General features: G+C 49.8%; 5 protein-coding genes across 5 annotated transcripts; 2 read left to right on the forward strand and 3 right to left on the reverse strand.

Moving 5' to 3' along the window:
• Positions 1-942: 942 nt before the first annotated feature.
• Positions 943-1595, forward strand: K444DRAFT_552021 (putative polyubiquitin). Its single transcript, XM_024876570.1, has 3 exons — positions 943-1026; positions 1081-1418; positions 1515-1595. The coding sequence occupies exons 1-3, from the start codon at positions 993-995 to the stop codon at positions 1587-1589; spliced, it is 447 nt and encodes a 148-aa protein (XP_024742660.1). The 5' UTR covers positions 943-992; the 3' UTR covers positions 1590-1595.
• A 277-nt stretch (positions 1596-1872) lies between these two features.
• Positions 1873-3483, reverse strand: K444DRAFT_580205 (formaldehyde dehydrogenase, glutathione dependent; the record flags this gene model as incomplete). The annotated part of the gene is made up of 7 exons (XM_024877695.1): positions 3319-3483; positions 3242-3256; positions 3072-3186; positions 2881-3016; positions 2193-2830; positions 2112-2143; positions 1873-2058 (listed from the first exon to the last, which is right to left on the reverse strand). Exons 1-7 carry the CDS (start codon positions 3337-3339, stop codon positions 1873-1875), a joined length of 1143 nt encoding a protein of 380 aa, XP_024742661.1. The 5' UTR covers positions 3340-3483.
• A 1025-nt stretch (positions 3484-4508) lies between these two features.
• Positions 4509-6065, forward strand: K444DRAFT_649784 (MFS monocarboxylate transporter; the record flags this gene model as incomplete). Its single annotated transcript, XM_024885604.1, has 3 exons — positions 4509-4644; positions 4690-5010; positions 5067-6065. 3 exons carry the CDS (start codon positions 4509-4511, stop codon positions 5972-5974), a joined length of 1365 nt encoding a protein of 454 aa, XP_024742662.1. The 3' UTR covers positions 5975-6065.
• A 301-nt stretch (positions 6066-6366) lies between these two features.
• Positions 6367-9746, reverse strand: K444DRAFT_580213 (uncharacterized protein). The gene is made up of 3 exons (XM_024877696.1): positions 9393-9746; positions 7461-9300; positions 6367-7350 (listed from the first exon to the last, which is right to left on the reverse strand). The coding sequence occupies exons 1-3, from the start codon at positions 9589-9591 to the stop codon at positions 6492-6494; spliced, it is 2898 nt and encodes a 965-aa protein (XP_024742663.1). The 5' UTR covers positions 9592-9746; the 3' UTR covers positions 6367-6491.
• A 1058-nt stretch (positions 9747-10804) lies between these two features.
• Positions 10805-14930, reverse strand: K444DRAFT_517911 (uncharacterized protein; the record flags this gene model as incomplete). Its single annotated transcript, XM_024873817.1, has 10 exons — positions 10805-10948; positions 11001-11124; positions 11175-11614; positions 11735-12224; positions 12334-12764; positions 12870-13614; positions 13674-14004; positions 14061-14520; positions 14665-14751; positions 14865-14930. The coding sequence occupies 10 exons, from the start codon at positions 14928-14930 to the stop codon at positions 10805-10807; spliced, it is 3318 nt and encodes a 1105-aa protein (XP_024742664.1).
• Positions 14931-16941: the final 2011 nt, after the last annotated feature.

The raw sequence follows: 16941 nt of genomic DNA on the forward strand, positions 1-16941 counted from the left end.
CTCGTCTCCTTGACCGCGATGCCCCCAGATCCAATACAGTACCACATCAAGTTTCCAGACTCGTTTCACAAGCCAGGAATGCCCCGTAGGTGTGGGCTTTGAAGTTTCTTCTGATGTTCTTTGGCACTCTAAAGCCGCCAGGGAGGCGACGCTTTGCCGCATCCAGCGAGAGCGAAGACTTGAGACCTGCTCTCGTGTCAAAGGCCAATTCCCGGATTGAGGCAGCATCGTGTTCAGAGATGCCAGGAGAGCGTGCAGGCATGGCGCCGGATGGGGGAGCGGAACGTGAGGTGGCAGTGAGAGGGGCGGATCCTCAGTAGAAGGAAAGGGAGTCGCTGGCTGAAAAATAACGAATAGGTGCAAATATTAATATCAAGAAGAGGGCCCATTTGCTAGGTCATAGGTAATAGGTAATAGGGCAAGCCTCGGATTTGATAGAAGCTGCCGCTGCGCTCCGCTGCCGCTGCCCAAACCCAGCCGAGCGCCGGGAAGGCTTTGAGGCGAAGGCGACCTGCCTGCTGTCTCCCTGTCTCCCTGTCTGCCTGTCTGCCTGTCTCCCTGCCGATAAATAATGAATGACTACACTTCCTTTGCCCCCTCGCCAATGCAGTAATTCGCAGCAACCCAGCAATCTCACAACCTCACCACCTCACCACCTCACAACCCAACAACACACCTTTCAGATCGCCATCACCACCACATACTCGCCACAACCCACACCCACACCCACACCCACACCCACACCCACAGCACACCAGCGCCGGTCGTCCTTCAGGGCAACAACAGCCTCTCGATCTTTTAGACCCTCTCCCTCCCTCTCTGACTCTCTGTTGAAGCCTCGTCAGCGCCTCGCTGTGCTTATCTCGCCCACCCATCACGCCACCTCATCTCCTCGCAAACACTCCCGTCGACCTCAACTCCGTCAAATACACATCACCATGCGTTCGTCATCTCCCGTCTCTCGATCTGCGTCGCCAGAGCCGGCAGACACCATGCAAATATTCGTGAAGAACGTGGCCGGGGAGAGTACGGCCTCTCAACCTCCCACTCTCTGCAACTACCTGCTAACGAAACCCCCAGCAATACCGATGATCGTACCTCAAGATCTGTCTATACGCAACCTCCGAACCCTACTGTCAGTGCGGACCTTGCTCCCCGAAGATGATCTCCGCCTTGTCTACGCCGGCAGGCACCTTCCCCCCTCGAGTACCCTCGCGGAGAACAACATCCACCGGGAGTCAACCCTCCACCTCGCCGTACCACTCCGAGGCGGTATGCCACCTAAGAAGATCCGCTGCACGTACAAGGACTGCAGAGAAGGAGCCCAGAGAATCATTGGTGACTGCGGGTTTTGCAATGGGCATTTCTGTGGCAAGCATCGTTTGCTGGAGGACCACAAGTGCGATGGCTTAGAGGACGTAAGTTATCCCCTAGGTTCCCCAAGACGAGGGCCGCAATGGTGGCTCATTGGCCTCAGTGATGTACTCATGGCTAACACGTTACTTGATGAACAGTGCAAGAAGGAAAGCCATGATCGGAATGCTGCGCAGCTCAACGCTGAACGAACACAGGTGATCAGGGGCATTTAGAGGGTGTCTCAGCGATATGTATATGGGATATGGGGGCGTTGTGGTCGATCGACCGGCATTGTCACTTTGTATTTAACACTCGACAGGCCCTCTTTGATTTTAGCGGGTGTAAGATGGATGATCTTCCATTATGCTCCTGGGTTCATCTGCGCGTAGACTAATACAATCCATTCACAAAGCAATCTTACTTCACCGCGAGCCGGAATAATCTTTCTTGATGCATGCTTTTACCTCAGTTTTTAGTGAAATTGCCACCCAACCAATATTTGGCGTCGAGCTCCTCCTACTTTCTCATGTCAACGACACAGCGAATGCAATCTCCTTGCTTCATTGTCTCAAAAGCCGCATTTATCTCTGGAAGCGTCTTTCGGTGAGTGATGAACTCATCTACCTTGAGCTTGCCCTTCATGTAATCGTCAACCAGGTCTGGGAGTTGGGTGCGGCCCTTAATTCCGCCAAAAGCGCATCCCTAGAAAGCGCCTCGTCAGAAAGTTTTTCGGCAACGAAGAAAAGAGTCCCTACCTTCCAAACGCGGCCAGTAACGAGTTGGAATGCTGCAGCAGTATTAGCAGTTAAGACCAGTTCAGCCATGGACCGACTTACGCCGAGTCGAGATCTCCTGTCCCGCAGCTGCGACACCGATGACGATGCTCTGACCCCATCCTTTGTGGCACGCCTCCAAAGCCGCACGCATCACGCCAACGTTTCCCGTGCAGTCAAAAGTGTAGTCGCATCCCCCATCGGTCATCTCGATCAATTTCTCGACGATGGTCTGGTTCTTCAGGTCGCCTGGGTTCACGAAATCGGTGGCACCGAACTTCTCGGACCATTCCTTCTTATTCGGGTTCAAATCCACGACGATGATTTTGGAAGCCTTCTTCTGCACAGCGCCCTGGACGACCGAAAGACCGACACAGCCTGCGCCAAAGACGGCAACAGTGGAGCCCTCCTCAACATTCGCAGTCACCGTGGCTGCGCCATAGCCCGTTGTGATACCACATCCTAATAGACAGGTTCGGTCCATCGGCGCCTCTTTCGTGATAGCGACCACCGAAATATCCGCAACGACAGTATATTGGGAGAAAGTGGAAGTGCCCATGAAGTGGAGGAGATCCTTGCCCTTGCACTTGAATCTTGATGTGCCATCAGGCATAACACCCTTCCCTTGCGTAGCTCTGATCTTGCCGCAAAGGTTTGTCTTGCCGGACTTGCAGAACTTGCATTCTCTGCATTCTGGAGTACTGCGGAGGTCGTCAGAGATTGGCTTCTAGACCACGAGGGGCAAATGTACTAAAGCGCAACAACGTAGTCTCCGGGCTTGACAGAGGTGACGCCCTCTCCAACAGACTCTACAATCCCGGCTCCCTCGTGGCCGAGAACGATTGGGAAAGCTCCCTCAGGGTCCTTTCCCGACAGAGTGTATGCATCTGCAGAGGCAGTCAGCTCTCGTGATAGCTCTTTGTATCCGATTTAGACACGTACCAGTGTGACAGACACCAGTATAGTAGATCTCGATCCGGACTTCATGGGCCTTTGGCGGGGCAACTTCAATATCCTCAATGGTAAGATCTTTTCCTGCCTCCCACGCAACTGCCGCCTTTACACGATATCAATATCCGTCTCGGGATCCAGGGATGTCGAGTATTACTAACCTTGCAGGTGATGGTCTAAATCGATTCAAACAATCAGCTCATGACGCACTTCTCACATCAACAGCAGCTCGACGTACCTTTCCGACGGTTGAAGCCATTTGGATGTTACCGTTATGGAAGTCTTAGTAGTGGGTTGAAGCTGGAGGATGTCTGATGTCTACTTTTGGCGAGAATGGTGTTAAGAGCCCAGGAGATGCGATTGTGGTTGAGCCTTTTGCTATTATTGACGTATGGTTGCGAAGTGGAAGGAGAAGGAGGGGTAGTTGCGAGGACCAGGCCCCCACCTCGGGTCGGGGGTCGGGGGTATCTCGCCCTTCGGGGAGGGGAGGAATTTGCCGAATTCGGATGACATATTGACATATTGACATACTGACGTCGAACATACTTATTAGCCAGTCACCACGCGGGAATGAGAAGGGCATGGCCCTGAGCATGCGCGGCACTTGGAGGGCAATTCCTGAGATTGAGATAGAAGGTCTGGTACACGGTACGGTCGGTGCATTTCATCCACTCACAGGGACCAGGCGCGAGACGGGACGAGTTTTCTTGGCCAGTACACAATGCTGTCTTGCTGACCGCAACCCCGGAATCTATTCCCCGTTTGGGAGATATTCTTGCCCGCGCACCTACTCCCGTCACTTGAAGTTAACAATGATTTCCGCAATGAAGGCCTCCAAGGAAATTCTCCTTTCGCTCTCGTCATTCATGGACTGCTCATGTGACCGTCTAAGGGCAGCTGCAGCAGGATGATCCAGCTAGCCAGCTTCACCGATCTCGCTCTATGGCCCAAGTCAGTGCAGGGAAAGTTGTGTACAAATTTTTACCCGAAAGTGCTAAGCGTAAGTTTGATTTGAGAGAGGATGATCTAATCTTTGTAGCCATTCCAACCCGGCCTCATGATTTAGTATCCCTAAACATTGCCATTGGCATCCGGGACCAGCCTTTCAAAACGAAAGGCATCAACTCCCAAGTGGTATTATTATATTGGCAGTAGCAAAGTATGCGTACACCTCGGATCCCGAAAATCTAATCCTTCCTGTTGCATTTTTCAAAGTTAGGTTTGTTCTGCTTTCAGTTTCTGTAATGATGAAAGCGGAAAGCACGTGATCATTGTTGGCATATTAGAGTTGGCCACAAAGGAAGCTTTGAGCAAGAGAAGAAACGAGCCTTCGTTGCACACATTCAAAATGAAGTGTCCATGTTAACGCTCAGCGACTCTATACTTATTCAACACCAAAATATAAGCACATTTTCTCTCCTTGCGAGCATGCCCTACGTGGCACCGCTGCCTCCCGTCAGCCGCTCGAAGAATAGGTTCTCCTTGGCACAATTCGAATTGCCTCCCCTCCAAGACCCCAGAGATGCATGGGAGCTAGCTTTTCCGAGTAGTACACCTTATGGCGGTAGTTATTTCTCGACATCTGACACTGAGTCCCGGAATTTGATAGATAAACCTTTTGACGAAGGCGTTGTATTCCCCGAAGGAGGGCGACGAGCGTGGCTCGTAGTCTTTGGGTCATGGTGTGCGCTTTTCTCCTCGTTGGGACTGATGAACACCATGGGGGCATTTCAAGGATATATATCGACACATCAACTAAAACATCTTGATGTTGCAGTGGTGGGATGGATATTTTCCCTTTATGCTTTCCTTACCTTCGGGGTTGGGCTCTTCGTTGGTCCACTTTTCGATAAATATGGGCCAAAATGGCTCGTGCTATCTGGAAGTGTCCTGGTCGTTCTGAGCATGGACCTGATAGGAAACTGCATTGGTCAGTATCCCTTTCCGTGGTCCGATATCTCCCTACCTAACCTGTACTTCTTCTAGAATTCTGGCAATTCATGATATGTTTCTCCTTGCTTGGTGGAGTTGGCTCTGCCCTACTTTTCTCTCCGTCCATTGCCATCATCGGGCACTACTTCAGTCGTCGCAGAGGTTACGCAACTGGCATTGCTGCCACCGGTGGGGCATTCGGCGGCATTCTCTATCCTCTCATCATCCAACTCGTCACGCCTTCCACCAGCTTCCTCTGGTCGACGAAGCTGATAGCCTTGATCTCTCTTATTCTCTGCGGTTTCGCGACCGTCTTTATGCAACCACTCCAGGCACCAGGCCCAACCGCGAGCGCTTGGCCAAACCTGCTCATTCTTCGTCGCCAGGCATTTTCCCTGACAGTATTAGGGGTCTTTCTGGTAGAATTCGCGCTATTTGTACCGCTGACGTATATAACTTCTTACTCCAGGTCAATGGGCTTCTCATCTTCGGTTTCCTCTGCGGTGCTGCCGGTATTGAATGTTGGATCTGTGTTTGGACGTTGTCTTCCTGGGTATTTCGCTGATAGATACGGACGGTATAATATCGCCATCTTAGCTATAATTCTCACGGCCCTCTCCGTGTTTGATATTTGGCTTCCATTCGGACACACCCCGCCTGGTCTCGTGATTTTTGCTTTGCTATTTGGGCTCTCCAGTGGCTCGAGCATTAGTCTCACGCCGGTATGCGTCGGTCAACTCTGTCCGGTGGAACAGTATGGGAGATATTATAGCACTTGCTTCAGTATTGTCTCTATTGGCTGTCTAACCGGGGTACCTCTTGCAGGCATGATTCTGGATGCGGATGGGGGTATTTACAGGGGATTGATTCTGTTTGTTGGTGGCTGTTACGCCGGGGGTTTGGTTGCGTTTACTTGGGCAAGACTAATGGCCACCAATTGGAGACTGAAGAGTAAATACTAGATTGGAAAAGGCGAGGAGGGATTATGAATGTACCAAAGTTGGAGCAGCAGTTGGAGCAGCAGTTGCTGGGGTAGCAAATATAGGATTTTTGCAAACCGTGGCATCACGCAAGGTTTTGTTCAGGAGAACGGGACCTTGTTGAAATCGTGTGCTTTCGCTTGCACTCTATCTCCCCTAGAGCCGACATTAACCCCTGCCACTCAAGCAAGCTATGATGAGGTGGGAGTGAAAATACTGCTATATTCGCCATGTAGTCTCTGTGGAGTGGGTGCCTGCTTGCCGGCTGGGTCAAGTTCTCCCTGAACACATGAAGTGTTGACTTCCTCCTATAAGGCGAGATTGGGACATTCAGACTGCAAAGACTTGGTTTTGGTTCGACCGAAATGAAAGAGGAGAATATGCCTAGAAGTTTATTTTCATAAACGCTACGACCTTTAACCTGGATCTATTACTTGTTCTGTGTGGTCGCTTCTAGATACTGCTCGCCAGGCCTCAAACCCATTATATGTACATCAGGTTACGCCCAGACGAGTTTCTTCAGACTATGTCCCAACTGCTCCAATAATCCTGTGCTCTTCCTCGCTTCAGAAAGAGATATAATATCAGCGCTTTCCACAATGCTCTTTCTTTCCGTGCCAACCTCCACCACTTGGCCATGGAGAATCATTCTCTCGATCTCGGAGCAGATCGCCTTGACTTGTTCGATCTCACTCATTTGTGTCTCATTCCCAGCAGCCACCGCAGACCGCGTGGATAATGCTTTCAATGCCAAAACTCGAGTCACAGGAGCAGCTGGTCTGCCTATCAATTTTTCCAGAGCAGAAGAAGGCTGGGAGACGAGGGACGTTCCGCCAAGCAAACCTGCCTCGTTTCTTGTTTGGATATTTGACAATGATCGAGAGTTAACCCGAGTGATGTCGTCTGCTCCAGCGGAATAGGTCACAGCAATTCCGACATTTCGCTGCTCGTCAGCCTGGGCAGCCGATAGCGTTGAAGTAATGTATGTTCCATATCTGATGGAAGAAATGTGCTGAAGATCTACTCGTTCAAAAGAAGAAACTTTCTCGAGATTCCAATCGAATCTGCAAGAATAGAGTCCTACGTCTGTGAGGAGCAAGACCGACTCCTCAAATGGCGATGACCTGACAGTATCTGGGGTCTGTGGAGTTAAGAGGGTCCAGCCACCGACTAACTCTTCGTGCTCATCTGGCACACAAATTTTTTGACACATTTCGATGGCTTGTTCTCGCAGTTTTGGCATTGATACTGCTGGGTCGCCACTCATAAGGTTGGATTCAAACTCTTCGAAGACGACGGAGGAGACGTTTCCCAAAAGGAAGTCGATCGCTGCTTGACTGAAATAATCATTGACAATGCTATGTATCTATTAGCAATGACACATGGTTGAGATGTCGGTCCCTAGAAAGCTCTCGCACTACCACGTCGGTGAATGTGCGTGGCATCTTTGGATCATCGAAGTACGTACCCACTGTAGAACCTAGAGATAGATATCCCCATGTCTTTCAAAGCCCCTTGAAAGTCTCTCTTCCTGTTCCTAGTGAAGTCACCCTTCATAGCTGCAGTCGAAGCGTACTGCTTTGAGATCGAGTCCCCATTATCAGCCCAAAGTGTATTAAACCACCGTGTAGTCTGATCAGCTTGAAGAGACATGTCAATGCCTTCACTTTTCAACTGTAATTCCAACACCCTTCTCCCACATGCACTTTGGGTGACATTGGTTCGGTCGAGACAGTCCATGCAGTTGGTTCTCAGGACACCGGTCTGTTTCCTCAAGAGCTTCCCATCAACTTGGACTGTATCGCCGAACTCGTCGAGAGTCTTGCCTATTTCTTCAAAGAGAGAGCTGACATTCTCAAATCTCATTCCTCGGCATACCGCATGGAAGTCAAACCACTCGAAACCCACAGGCGAATCTTCGTTACGCTTTGCTTCATTGTACCTGCTCAAGTACATCTCATAAGACTCCCCAACAATAGCTTCATTTCCATGTTTCTCTACCAATGACGCGATCTGGACATTTCCATACAACTCGGAAAGCCTCGTGAAATGTTTGACAAATGCTCGATAATTCATATCCTCCGAATGCTGTAGTTGGGGCACCGGCTTGAATGAATAGGGGGATTGCGAGAAAAAAATTGGCACGCTCCCACGAATCTGCACAAAGGAGTAGATTTTGTTTGACGGAGTCCAAGAGCTATCAGATAGAACTTGTTCTGTCTCGACGGTATTCGCCGTAAATCCCTCTTCGTCTATACCCCGACGCAAATATCTAAGGCCGGCACGTTGGACAGATCGCCTAGAAATAAGGGTCAACAAGAATGATTTCATGGACTTGCTTGCTCCACTAGATCTAAAAGAATCTGAATCGTCAATGGACTCTAAATGACCACGCCCAGCGGACATGTCGACAAGTTCCATTGAAGACTTCACATCCCCGTCTAGACCAATGACTGGCTTAGGAGGATCAGAATCCATTTCAAAAGACTGTTGCCCGACAAAACCTTGCATGAGAGGCAGGACCAGAGAAGTTTGGCCTGCATCGATAAATGGCTCTATAATATTTCGATTCCAGAAGAACGTCGGGTCGACTTGTGTATGGAGTGGTAAATCATTTGTCGGCCTCCGGTTCATCAAGCTTCTCGTGATATCAAAGTCGTATGAGAAGAAGAAACTTTGGCTCGAGCCAAACAGGATTTGCGTGGTTCGAAGCAACTTTGGCAACAGCTTCGCAGCAACATCACTGACTTGCTGGTCCCTTATGCTCGTATCATTATTCTTGTCGGAATCCGAGAATGTTACATCCTGTCCTGGTGTCTCAACTTTTCCGGATTCGTTCCCATCTGGTGTACTAATGCCCGACTCTGATACGGCCATCCCAAGATTCCGCCTTTGGTCAACAGCCCAGCCTTTTCGGGAGAACCATTTCTGTGCAAATCGGCCATATGACCCTTTTCTCTTCATGACGTCTTCAGCAACGCTGCTTGTTCTTTGGTGGCCACTGGAAGCGGAAGAAGTGTCTGCAGGAGGCGGCTGTACGCCTTCATCGTCCACATCTTCACTGATGGCGGCCGAGAACTCTTCATCGTCCCCATCCGTGTCACTCTCACCTAGGCCATGCCCGCCAGCGGCCCTTCGCTGGATCGCAGCTTGGGTATTTATGATCGAGGCTTCGGCTTCTGAATGAGATGCGAGGGGGGTTAATGTTACTTCGGTGACAACGTAGATAGGTTTCCCTTGAATCTGTGCAACCTGCTGTCGTCTGGTTATTGATATGAGAAAAGAGAATTTCGAGACTTTTAGTAGACCTGTGGATACGGCGTCAGCAATTATCTCTATGTCCCAGTCCCGGCACATTGCCCAAAGCGGAGTGTACAGCACAAGACTGCTTCAGGCTTACCGACGACTCCAAAGGCCTCAAAACTCTTCCCAGCCTCATCACTTTCCACTCCATCCGCCAGAACGGGCCCAATGGTGTTATCTTTGTAAGCGATCTTTGCTGCGGGGATGGTTCGCTGCCCTCGAGAACCCAGCGGCTGCAAGACGAGTCCATCGATGGCTGCAAAGACGAGGACCTTCCGCACCAGGCCGGGTGCCATTTCCTTACGGTGGGGAATATATACAAAGGGAACAGAATGCCATTCTTGAGTTAGGATTGAGCGTTGAAGCGTTAAGAAGAGGAGAAGAGGTGAAGAGGTGTTGACCTAGCTTAGAAGACTGTCTCAAAGTTTTCCGGGGTGCGGGTCCGCAACACAAGGCTCGAAGGTCCCCGAACCCGCTGACGTTGTCAATTTTCATCCGAACTCTCTTCTTCCGAGAGACGTACTTTGTCACAACCAGAGCTGTTCAAATGCGTAGTGTATTTTACCCCTTTTCTGTCGGCCAACTTACTCCAACATCTGTCGGCGAAACATCTCAATCCCGCTGTTTTTGGGCGTTTTGGGGTCAATGGGATATTCACAACTTGTAATGGCTTTGTATTATCTATACTTCATGTCTTCGGGTGGAGGAGACTCTCGTTGATTGACGTATATGGTGTGATCATAATCATGGGAGACTCCAGCTCCTAAAGGGTCCTGAACTCTTACATTCTCGATACAAAGCTCCTACAATACCCCCAATCTCTGAATTGGTGGGTCGCTCTCATCATATCCCGTATGTACATGCGTCTGGATCAAAATATCCAAAGCCTCTGAATCGCTCCATGAGCCTGGATGCTAACGTCGCTCGCCCAAGTTACAAAAAGGAATTGTATTACACCAAGTATCCACTTTTGATATCCGTCGTTTATGCTAACTCCTCGCCAGATACGCCGGACCTTTTGTTGACAGAAAGAAAATCATGGGTATCTTTCGAAATTAAAGAAGACTTGAAAATAGAAGAGGTGAGCAACGAGCTCTGCCTCCTTAAGGAATCGAAGTAGGTGTCGGGTTGTAAGCAGGGGCGAGTGTATTCGCCACGAGCTTGGACAATGGCACCTGCTACAAAGAGCAGCATTGTTATATTGATGACTGGCACGGTGGATCGTCTTGCTTCTATTTTTGGTAACCGGAACTATCGAGCTGGAAGGCCTAGACAGGTCAGGGTGGATTGGTTCCGTTGGCCAGTGGAAGGATTTGAGGCTCATTCTTGCTGGATGATGCCACAACCTCTTGTTCAGACGCCGTGGAGCTCTTATTAGTCAGAGAGGAAGTTTCTGTCTCTTCGGGAATGGTGGCGAATTTCTTTAGAACTTGTTTAAGGGCTGGTCGTCGAATTGGCTTGCTATAGGATAATTAAAGGTCTGATTCTGCAGTAGCCAGGGAGTTGGGTTTACCTGAGAAAATGGTCCATCCCTGAGTCATAACATTGTTGAACGTTGCTTTCTTCAGCAAATGCTGTTAAAGCGACAATTGGATTCACATATCCCATTTGTCGGATCAATCTTGTACTTTGAAGACCATCCAAATTGGGCATCTTAGCAAGTTAGTACAAGGCGTGCATTAAGAATTACAAATTATCGACTAACCTGAATGTCCATGAAGATCAAGTCAAAGAACTGATTTTTGGACATGCTCTCCTTGACCATATCATAGGCTTCTTGGCCATCCTTCGCAACAACAACGTCATAGACGTCCTCAAGTTTCAGCATGCTTAACATAATGTTAGCCCAATATTATTGATATAGTTGAACATGGCTTACCGGAGCACGACTTCTTGGTTGACCAGGTTGTCTTCGGCCACCAAGACTCGAAGCTTCGAACCTGGCTCTTTCCCAGCAGAGGCGGTACCAAGTGCAGCAAATTGCTCCTTAGAATCTTTTGTAGAAGATGAGGATGGAGCAGCGGCGAAAAAGGGTTGGCTCAAACCAACCAGTCGCGGCTGGGCATCTTTCTCAAATCCCCCCTTTGGACTGGCATCCCCAGGTATCTTGGGCGTTGATGCACAATTTCCTTCTGCGTTGCCTGACACACTGGCAGGCCTGGAATGTATTTCAGAGCTGCTTGTCGACGGAGCTCGTGAGCGGGTGTATTTCAACGGTATTTTCATCGTGAAAGTCGAGCCTGTCGTAGTACCAACAGCATCATTACTAACAAGAGATATACTTCCGCCCATCAAACTAGCAAGCTGGGAGCAAATGGACTATGAAAAAAACGTCAGCTCTGTTACGCTCAATGGGGTGTTCTTCTTAGTGGTTCGTAAACGGCAAGGACGCTTCAAAGGTGTCCAGTTGGGAAGAAGATCAAAAATAGGAGAACTGACCAGTCCAAGACCAGTCCCACCGTATTTCTTGCTTAGACCAAGGTCTCCTTGGACAAACGGTTCGAATACCCTGTCTCTAAGATGTTCGGGAATGCCCGGTCCTGTATCCTCAACCTCAAATTGGAAAATGTAAACCTTTGCGTTGGCTGGGGGAGGTGTTGGTGATCTCTCACGAACATGAATTCGAGGTGTGGATTTTGGATCTGCAGCATTCAAAAACAACGCGGTCCCTACTGGGTTGGATGCGGAATTGGAAGGCTTCCTTGAGACCTGAGAAGTCGAGCCAGAATCGTTGCGTTGACGGTTCCTGGAAGTGCGTTGTGAAGACTGCTTTGATCCCAAGGAGTTTCTGCTTCCATCCGAGACCGTCTCTGCTTCTCCTAAGCACTTAATTCGAACCTCAACTTTGCCACCTTCGGGCGTAAACTTGAGGCTGTTGCTAACAAGATTTATGATCACCTGGAGAATTCGATGTTGATCACCCCATAGACTGTTCAACAATTAGCCATCGCCCAAGAAATGTATGAAAATTGACATGAGGGCTAGGGAGGTAAGACTGGACAGAGAGCTGGCATGGATATAGGAGAGGTGTTACTGACTGCATATCTTTTAACCTGCCCGCGCCTTGAGGTCCCATTGCAGGCAAGACTTTCTCAGTGAAAGGTACCGAATCGGGCTCAGTATCAGTGTTGAGAAACTGGACGTCAAAGTTGATCTTGCCTTCCTGAACTTGTTTCGTGAATATCGTGAGAATCTGTGTTTTGATATCAATAAGTCGGAATTCCTTTTCCTCCAAGCTCAGTTGTTGCCCGATTTGATTCTTGCTGAAGGTCAATAAGTCGTTTAGGAGATGAAGTAGTAGGTCGCCAGATTTGTATACGACTTGTAGACTCCGTTTGATTCTTGGCAAATCGTCTTCGCCCATACAGACCGCACACATCCCGAGAATGCCGTTCAGCGGGGTTTTCAGCTCATGGGATATGTTTGCAATGAACAAAGTTTTGCTCTCATTTGCTGCTTCTGCAGCTTTCTGTGGGGGGGAATCAGCGATATAATTCTGCGCGCTCCATGGCCTGAAACGGAACGACATGTGGCAACGAGGGGTTTTGGAGGGGCGGAACGAAGTCAAGCTGACCTTGGATATTTCTAGCTCTTGTGTACGTTCAGCCACTTTCTGTTCAAGTCTTTCGTATTGTAACATAAGCTCATCGGACATATCGTTGAAAGTTTTCGTCAATTCCGTCAGTTCGTCAGTGATGAAGTGTTTTCGATCCCGGACTTTGGCTGGGATCTTGAAGACTCTCCTCCTTTCATCCTCTGTGCGCTCAGTTTCAGTTTTTTGTTTCCCAGGGTACGCCAACCTTCGCAATTTCATAAATAGGCCCTTCTTTGATCGTTGAGATGTGCTCGTTGGACTTCTCCTCACTTCTACATCACCGCCGAGTTCGCATCCAGATAGATCTGCCTCGTCAAGCCTTTCAGATCTGATACTACCATTTGGCGTGTAGCCAGGAGGTGCAATTGATTTCTCCGTGGCATCTCTCAACCTTCGTATTGGTCGGACACTGTAATGGGCAATGGGCAGAATAATAAGAATGACGAAGCCAATAGTACCGAAGACACAACTCAAGACAATAGCCCTAAGGTGGTTAATGGGCGCCCATGCTTCAGAGTGGCTTTGCTCCACTATCAGGAGCCAGCTCACGAGAGAACTTTGCGGTCTAGCATATCCGACGGCAACAGTAACATTGTTTTCGTTCGTTGTAGTAAGAATACTACTGGCGTTATTTATGGCACTGTTTTGCTTTCCAAATCCTGCTACGGCAGCTGGATACAGGCCCATGCTAAAGTTCGAACGAATGCTCTTGTTGAGAGCTTGACTACAGAGCAGTCAGGCTTGATACTCGACAGGATGGGCGCAGGGTGTATGTCTGCTTACTTGTAAGCCAAGTGCCTATCGGAGTCTCCGGGAGCGGCAACTGGAGGCAGAATGTAGCGAACGGAGGCATTTCCCAATGCGCCTGCAGCAGGGGCGTAAGTGTCGGTGGCAGGCCGCTGTGTATACTTGAACAGATTTTCGCGCCTGTTAGGTCCAACTAAAATCACAATTCCAGTTTTGGCCAACCCTTCGCGAGACTGGCTTACATCGATGAGCGCAGTGGCTGCGGCAACTACTGTCATGAAGCCAAGGACAAATCCGGGCCTCCCATCATCTACTATTGGCAAAGTCAAGGACACCAGCGCATAGGAGTTGTTGATTTGCAGTGGTCCTGAAAAAGTCAGCCTCAACTGTTCTTAGCTCGATAGTCGCCTCGGAAGTCATTACCAAGCAAGAGGGCCGATGTTGCGTTCAGCGGAAAATCCAGAAATGCAGTTGCGTTTACCGCGTTTACCGTAGGATCAACATGGTCATGTTTATTAGATACACCGTATGTGATGTTCGGGTACAGTTCTGTGGGATAGCCTAAATCACCGGGATCTCCAAGCATTGCATACGTTCCGTTAGGATATTGTTCAGGCAACTGGATCCCCGCGGTATTTGCGGTCGCCCTTAACAGTCCACTTGAATTGCCAGTTGTGTTCCGCGAGTATACTATCGTCTGAACGAGAGACGAAAATCCACCGCTTGCTAAGGCTCCATCAACGTCCCTTATGGCGGCAGTCCAGTTGCTATCCGATAGATTTCCTCGATAGAACTGTTTGAGTGCATCCTGAAGTACTATTCTCGTCACGATAGTTGCACAGGTTGCCTGGATGAGTAAGAGGTCCGATGCAATTTGTGATGCCTAGAAGAATGTCAATCTTGCGATGAGGGGGTTCGAGGAATCCTTGCCCAGGAATTATGGGCGGTAAGAATGCAGTAGATGATATTCTCGCAGAAGCAAAGGGATCTTTCAAACCCGGCCAATAACTAGAATGAAGTCGCTCACCTTCAAACTCGCGGCCAAGGTGAGCTCTGCAGAAGTGACATTGACCACTAAGTTGTGATTATTTATCCATATGGCGATGGCTAGGACCTGGGCAATGGAGGGTCAGCAATTGAATAAAATTCCGGGAGGACTGGCATGACTCGAGAGACTATCATAGGTGGAATGAGAAATGGAGAAGGGCTTTCTCCAGCAACACCTACGGCAAGAGGTGCCAATGCGGTGACCAAAACGACGGCCGCCAACTGTTCTCGAATACCGATTCGCATGTTGACCAGCTTCCCCAGGATGCGAATCCCGATCCACCAATGTTCCACGCCTTGTGCATGTGTACACTTTCTTGAGTACCGCTCTCGACTTGACGGGAGCCAGCAGCGTGTGCTGGCTTGGGAGCGGTCGATTCAGAGGGCCCGTTGCATATCCCTGGCAATTGGCAAGGAGGATTGCTCTCTGCCAGGCGCAATTGTCAGTCTCGCCGGTGTCGAGTCGAGGCTGTCTCTGTCTTTGCTGGGTGACTGACGCGGCTAGGATGCCAGCTGGGAAAAGCGGCTGTCCGGGGGAGTGCTCCGTTCGTTAAGCTGGTCGCTCCATGGTCCGTCGAGGCTGAGGCTGAGGCTGGCAAGGCCCGAGGGGGAGGAGACTTTGGCAAGTGAGGGTAAGGAAGAGCTGAAGAGTTGGTTGCGGGCCAGCAAAAGCGGTTCGCGGTGCAGAGGAGGTAAGGAATCGCATACGGTGGAGATGGGGAATTGGGCGGGTCCTTGGCACGCCGGCTTCCTGTCAGAGCCAGAGGCTGAGGAGAAGCTAGTCTAGCCCAGCGAAAGACCACCACTGACCAATCGACGCCTGGGAACAAGCCTGGGGTTGATACGGTAATTATCTCCGAGGGCAAGGATAAGGACCCACGGCCATAAGGACCCACAGCCATAATGGCCTTAGGCATCCATATGTATATAGGCACTCTCTGACAGACTACAATCCTACCAACCTTTCCACCCAACCTACTTTTCTACGGCCACGTCTAAGCGTCTTCAAGACCACAGGAGCAGAGCAGAGCAGAGCAGAGCAAGTGCACGGGCACATCGTTGGCGACGAACGAGGCAAGGACGGACAGCCAGTCAGCAATAATACTTCAAGGCAAGGAGGCTCGCAGCGATTTGCAGCAGAGTCCTCCAAACAGAAACGCGGAGTCCCGCCGTTCCAGACCGACTCGAAGAGCCGCGCAAAACATCGTTTGGTGTTGCACCAAATTGCCACCACCACTGCCACGGTGGCAACTCTGGTGGACGGAGAAAACTCGCACGAAACACCGGCCCTGTGAGGAGAATCGTTCGCTGTATTGTGGGCAGTTGCATACGAGAACCTCCCGTAGGTTGCACAAGATCCGGGGAATCCGAGGATTGGAAGGATGGCCTTCAGTTGATGGATCATCCAGGATGACACCTTACTTGGCCCCGAAGGTTAGGTAAGGTTCGTTAGCTGGTGTTAGCATCCCGGGGCGAAGTTTATTCCACGGATTGCAGGACCCTTTTCCTGCCTTACGAAAGGAACTACGAGGTAGCTAGAGGAGTGGAAGATAGGGAATGGAAAGTCCCAAGCTCGCTGCTGGACCTTTGGACATGTTTTCAAACTAGCAATAGCTGCACTATATGTATTCAAGACAGAAACCCGGCAGCCATATTTTGATCCATGAGACTAAGAATTCTGGTGATGAGATGTACGGGTTTCTTTGCCTACAATTTGATACTCACTGACGTAAGCAAGCACCGGTAAGTATGAATAGTGTTGACTTGCCTCATGGGCGCGTCACTGATATGGAGTGCTCTTGCAAAGCCAGGAGTGGAGGAAGGCGGGCCACGTGATTCAATTGAAATTGCAAGATGCAGAGAACGGAATTGCGAACAGGTGGGTGAGAGAAGGGACGCTTTGAATGCATTTATTCGCTCGCTCACTTGCTGCCCGGATGAGAAGAGCACAATGCCGTGCCACCTGGTGAGGCATGGACTCACGTGACTAGCACTCGCTGAGGTGTTAGGTCGAGATGGGCCAGCCTTTGTCATTGTACATTGACGGAGGCATCAAATGCAACAATCCAATAAGCATGGTCCATTTCGAAGCAAGCATGATATGGCCTAACAGAATAAATAATGCTTTGGTTATTAGTACGAAAGCGCGCGGTGTTGAAAACCGTCCATCTGCCAGAATGCGAGGAACACCAAAATCGCTACATTTAGAAAATCACACCAAATCTCAATAGAACGCCCGAAACTCCTCAAAAGTGCT

Source organism: Hyaloscypha bicolor, assembly GCF_002865645.1.
Source record: "Hyaloscypha bicolor E unplaced genomic scaffold K444scaffold_15, whole genome shotgun sequence".
NCBI lineage: Eukaryota > Fungi > Ascomycota > Leotiomycetes > Helotiales > Hyaloscyphaceae > Hyaloscypha > Hyaloscypha bicolor.

Excerpts from the sequence above, each read along its gene's own strand:
- K444DRAFT_552021 (XM_024876570.1), top strand. The coding sequence starts at position 993 with ATGCAAATATTCGTGAAGAACGTGGCCGGGGAGA. Across the intron at positions 1,027-1,080 it reads GAAGAACGTGGCCGGGGAGA|CAATACCGATGATCGTACCT; the intron begins GTACGGCCTCTC and ends CGAAACCCCCAG. Across the intron at positions 1,419-1,514 it reads AGTGCGATGGCTTAGAGGAC|TGCAAGAAGGAAAGCCATGA; the intron begins GTAAGTTATCCC and ends CTTGATGAACAG.
- K444DRAFT_580213 (XM_024877696.1), bottom strand. The coding sequence starts at position 9,591 with ATGGCACCCGGCCTGGTGCGGAAGGTCCTCGTCTTTGCAGCCATCGAT. Across the intron at positions 9,301-9,392 it reads TGAGGCCTTTGGAGTCGTCG|GTCTACTAAAAGTCTCGAAA; the intron begins GTAAGCCTGAAG and ends CCGTATCCACAG. Across the intron at positions 7,351-7,460 it reads ATCTCTAGGTTCTACAGTGG|CATTGTCAATGATTATTTCA; the intron begins GTACGTACTTCG and ends ATAGATACATAG.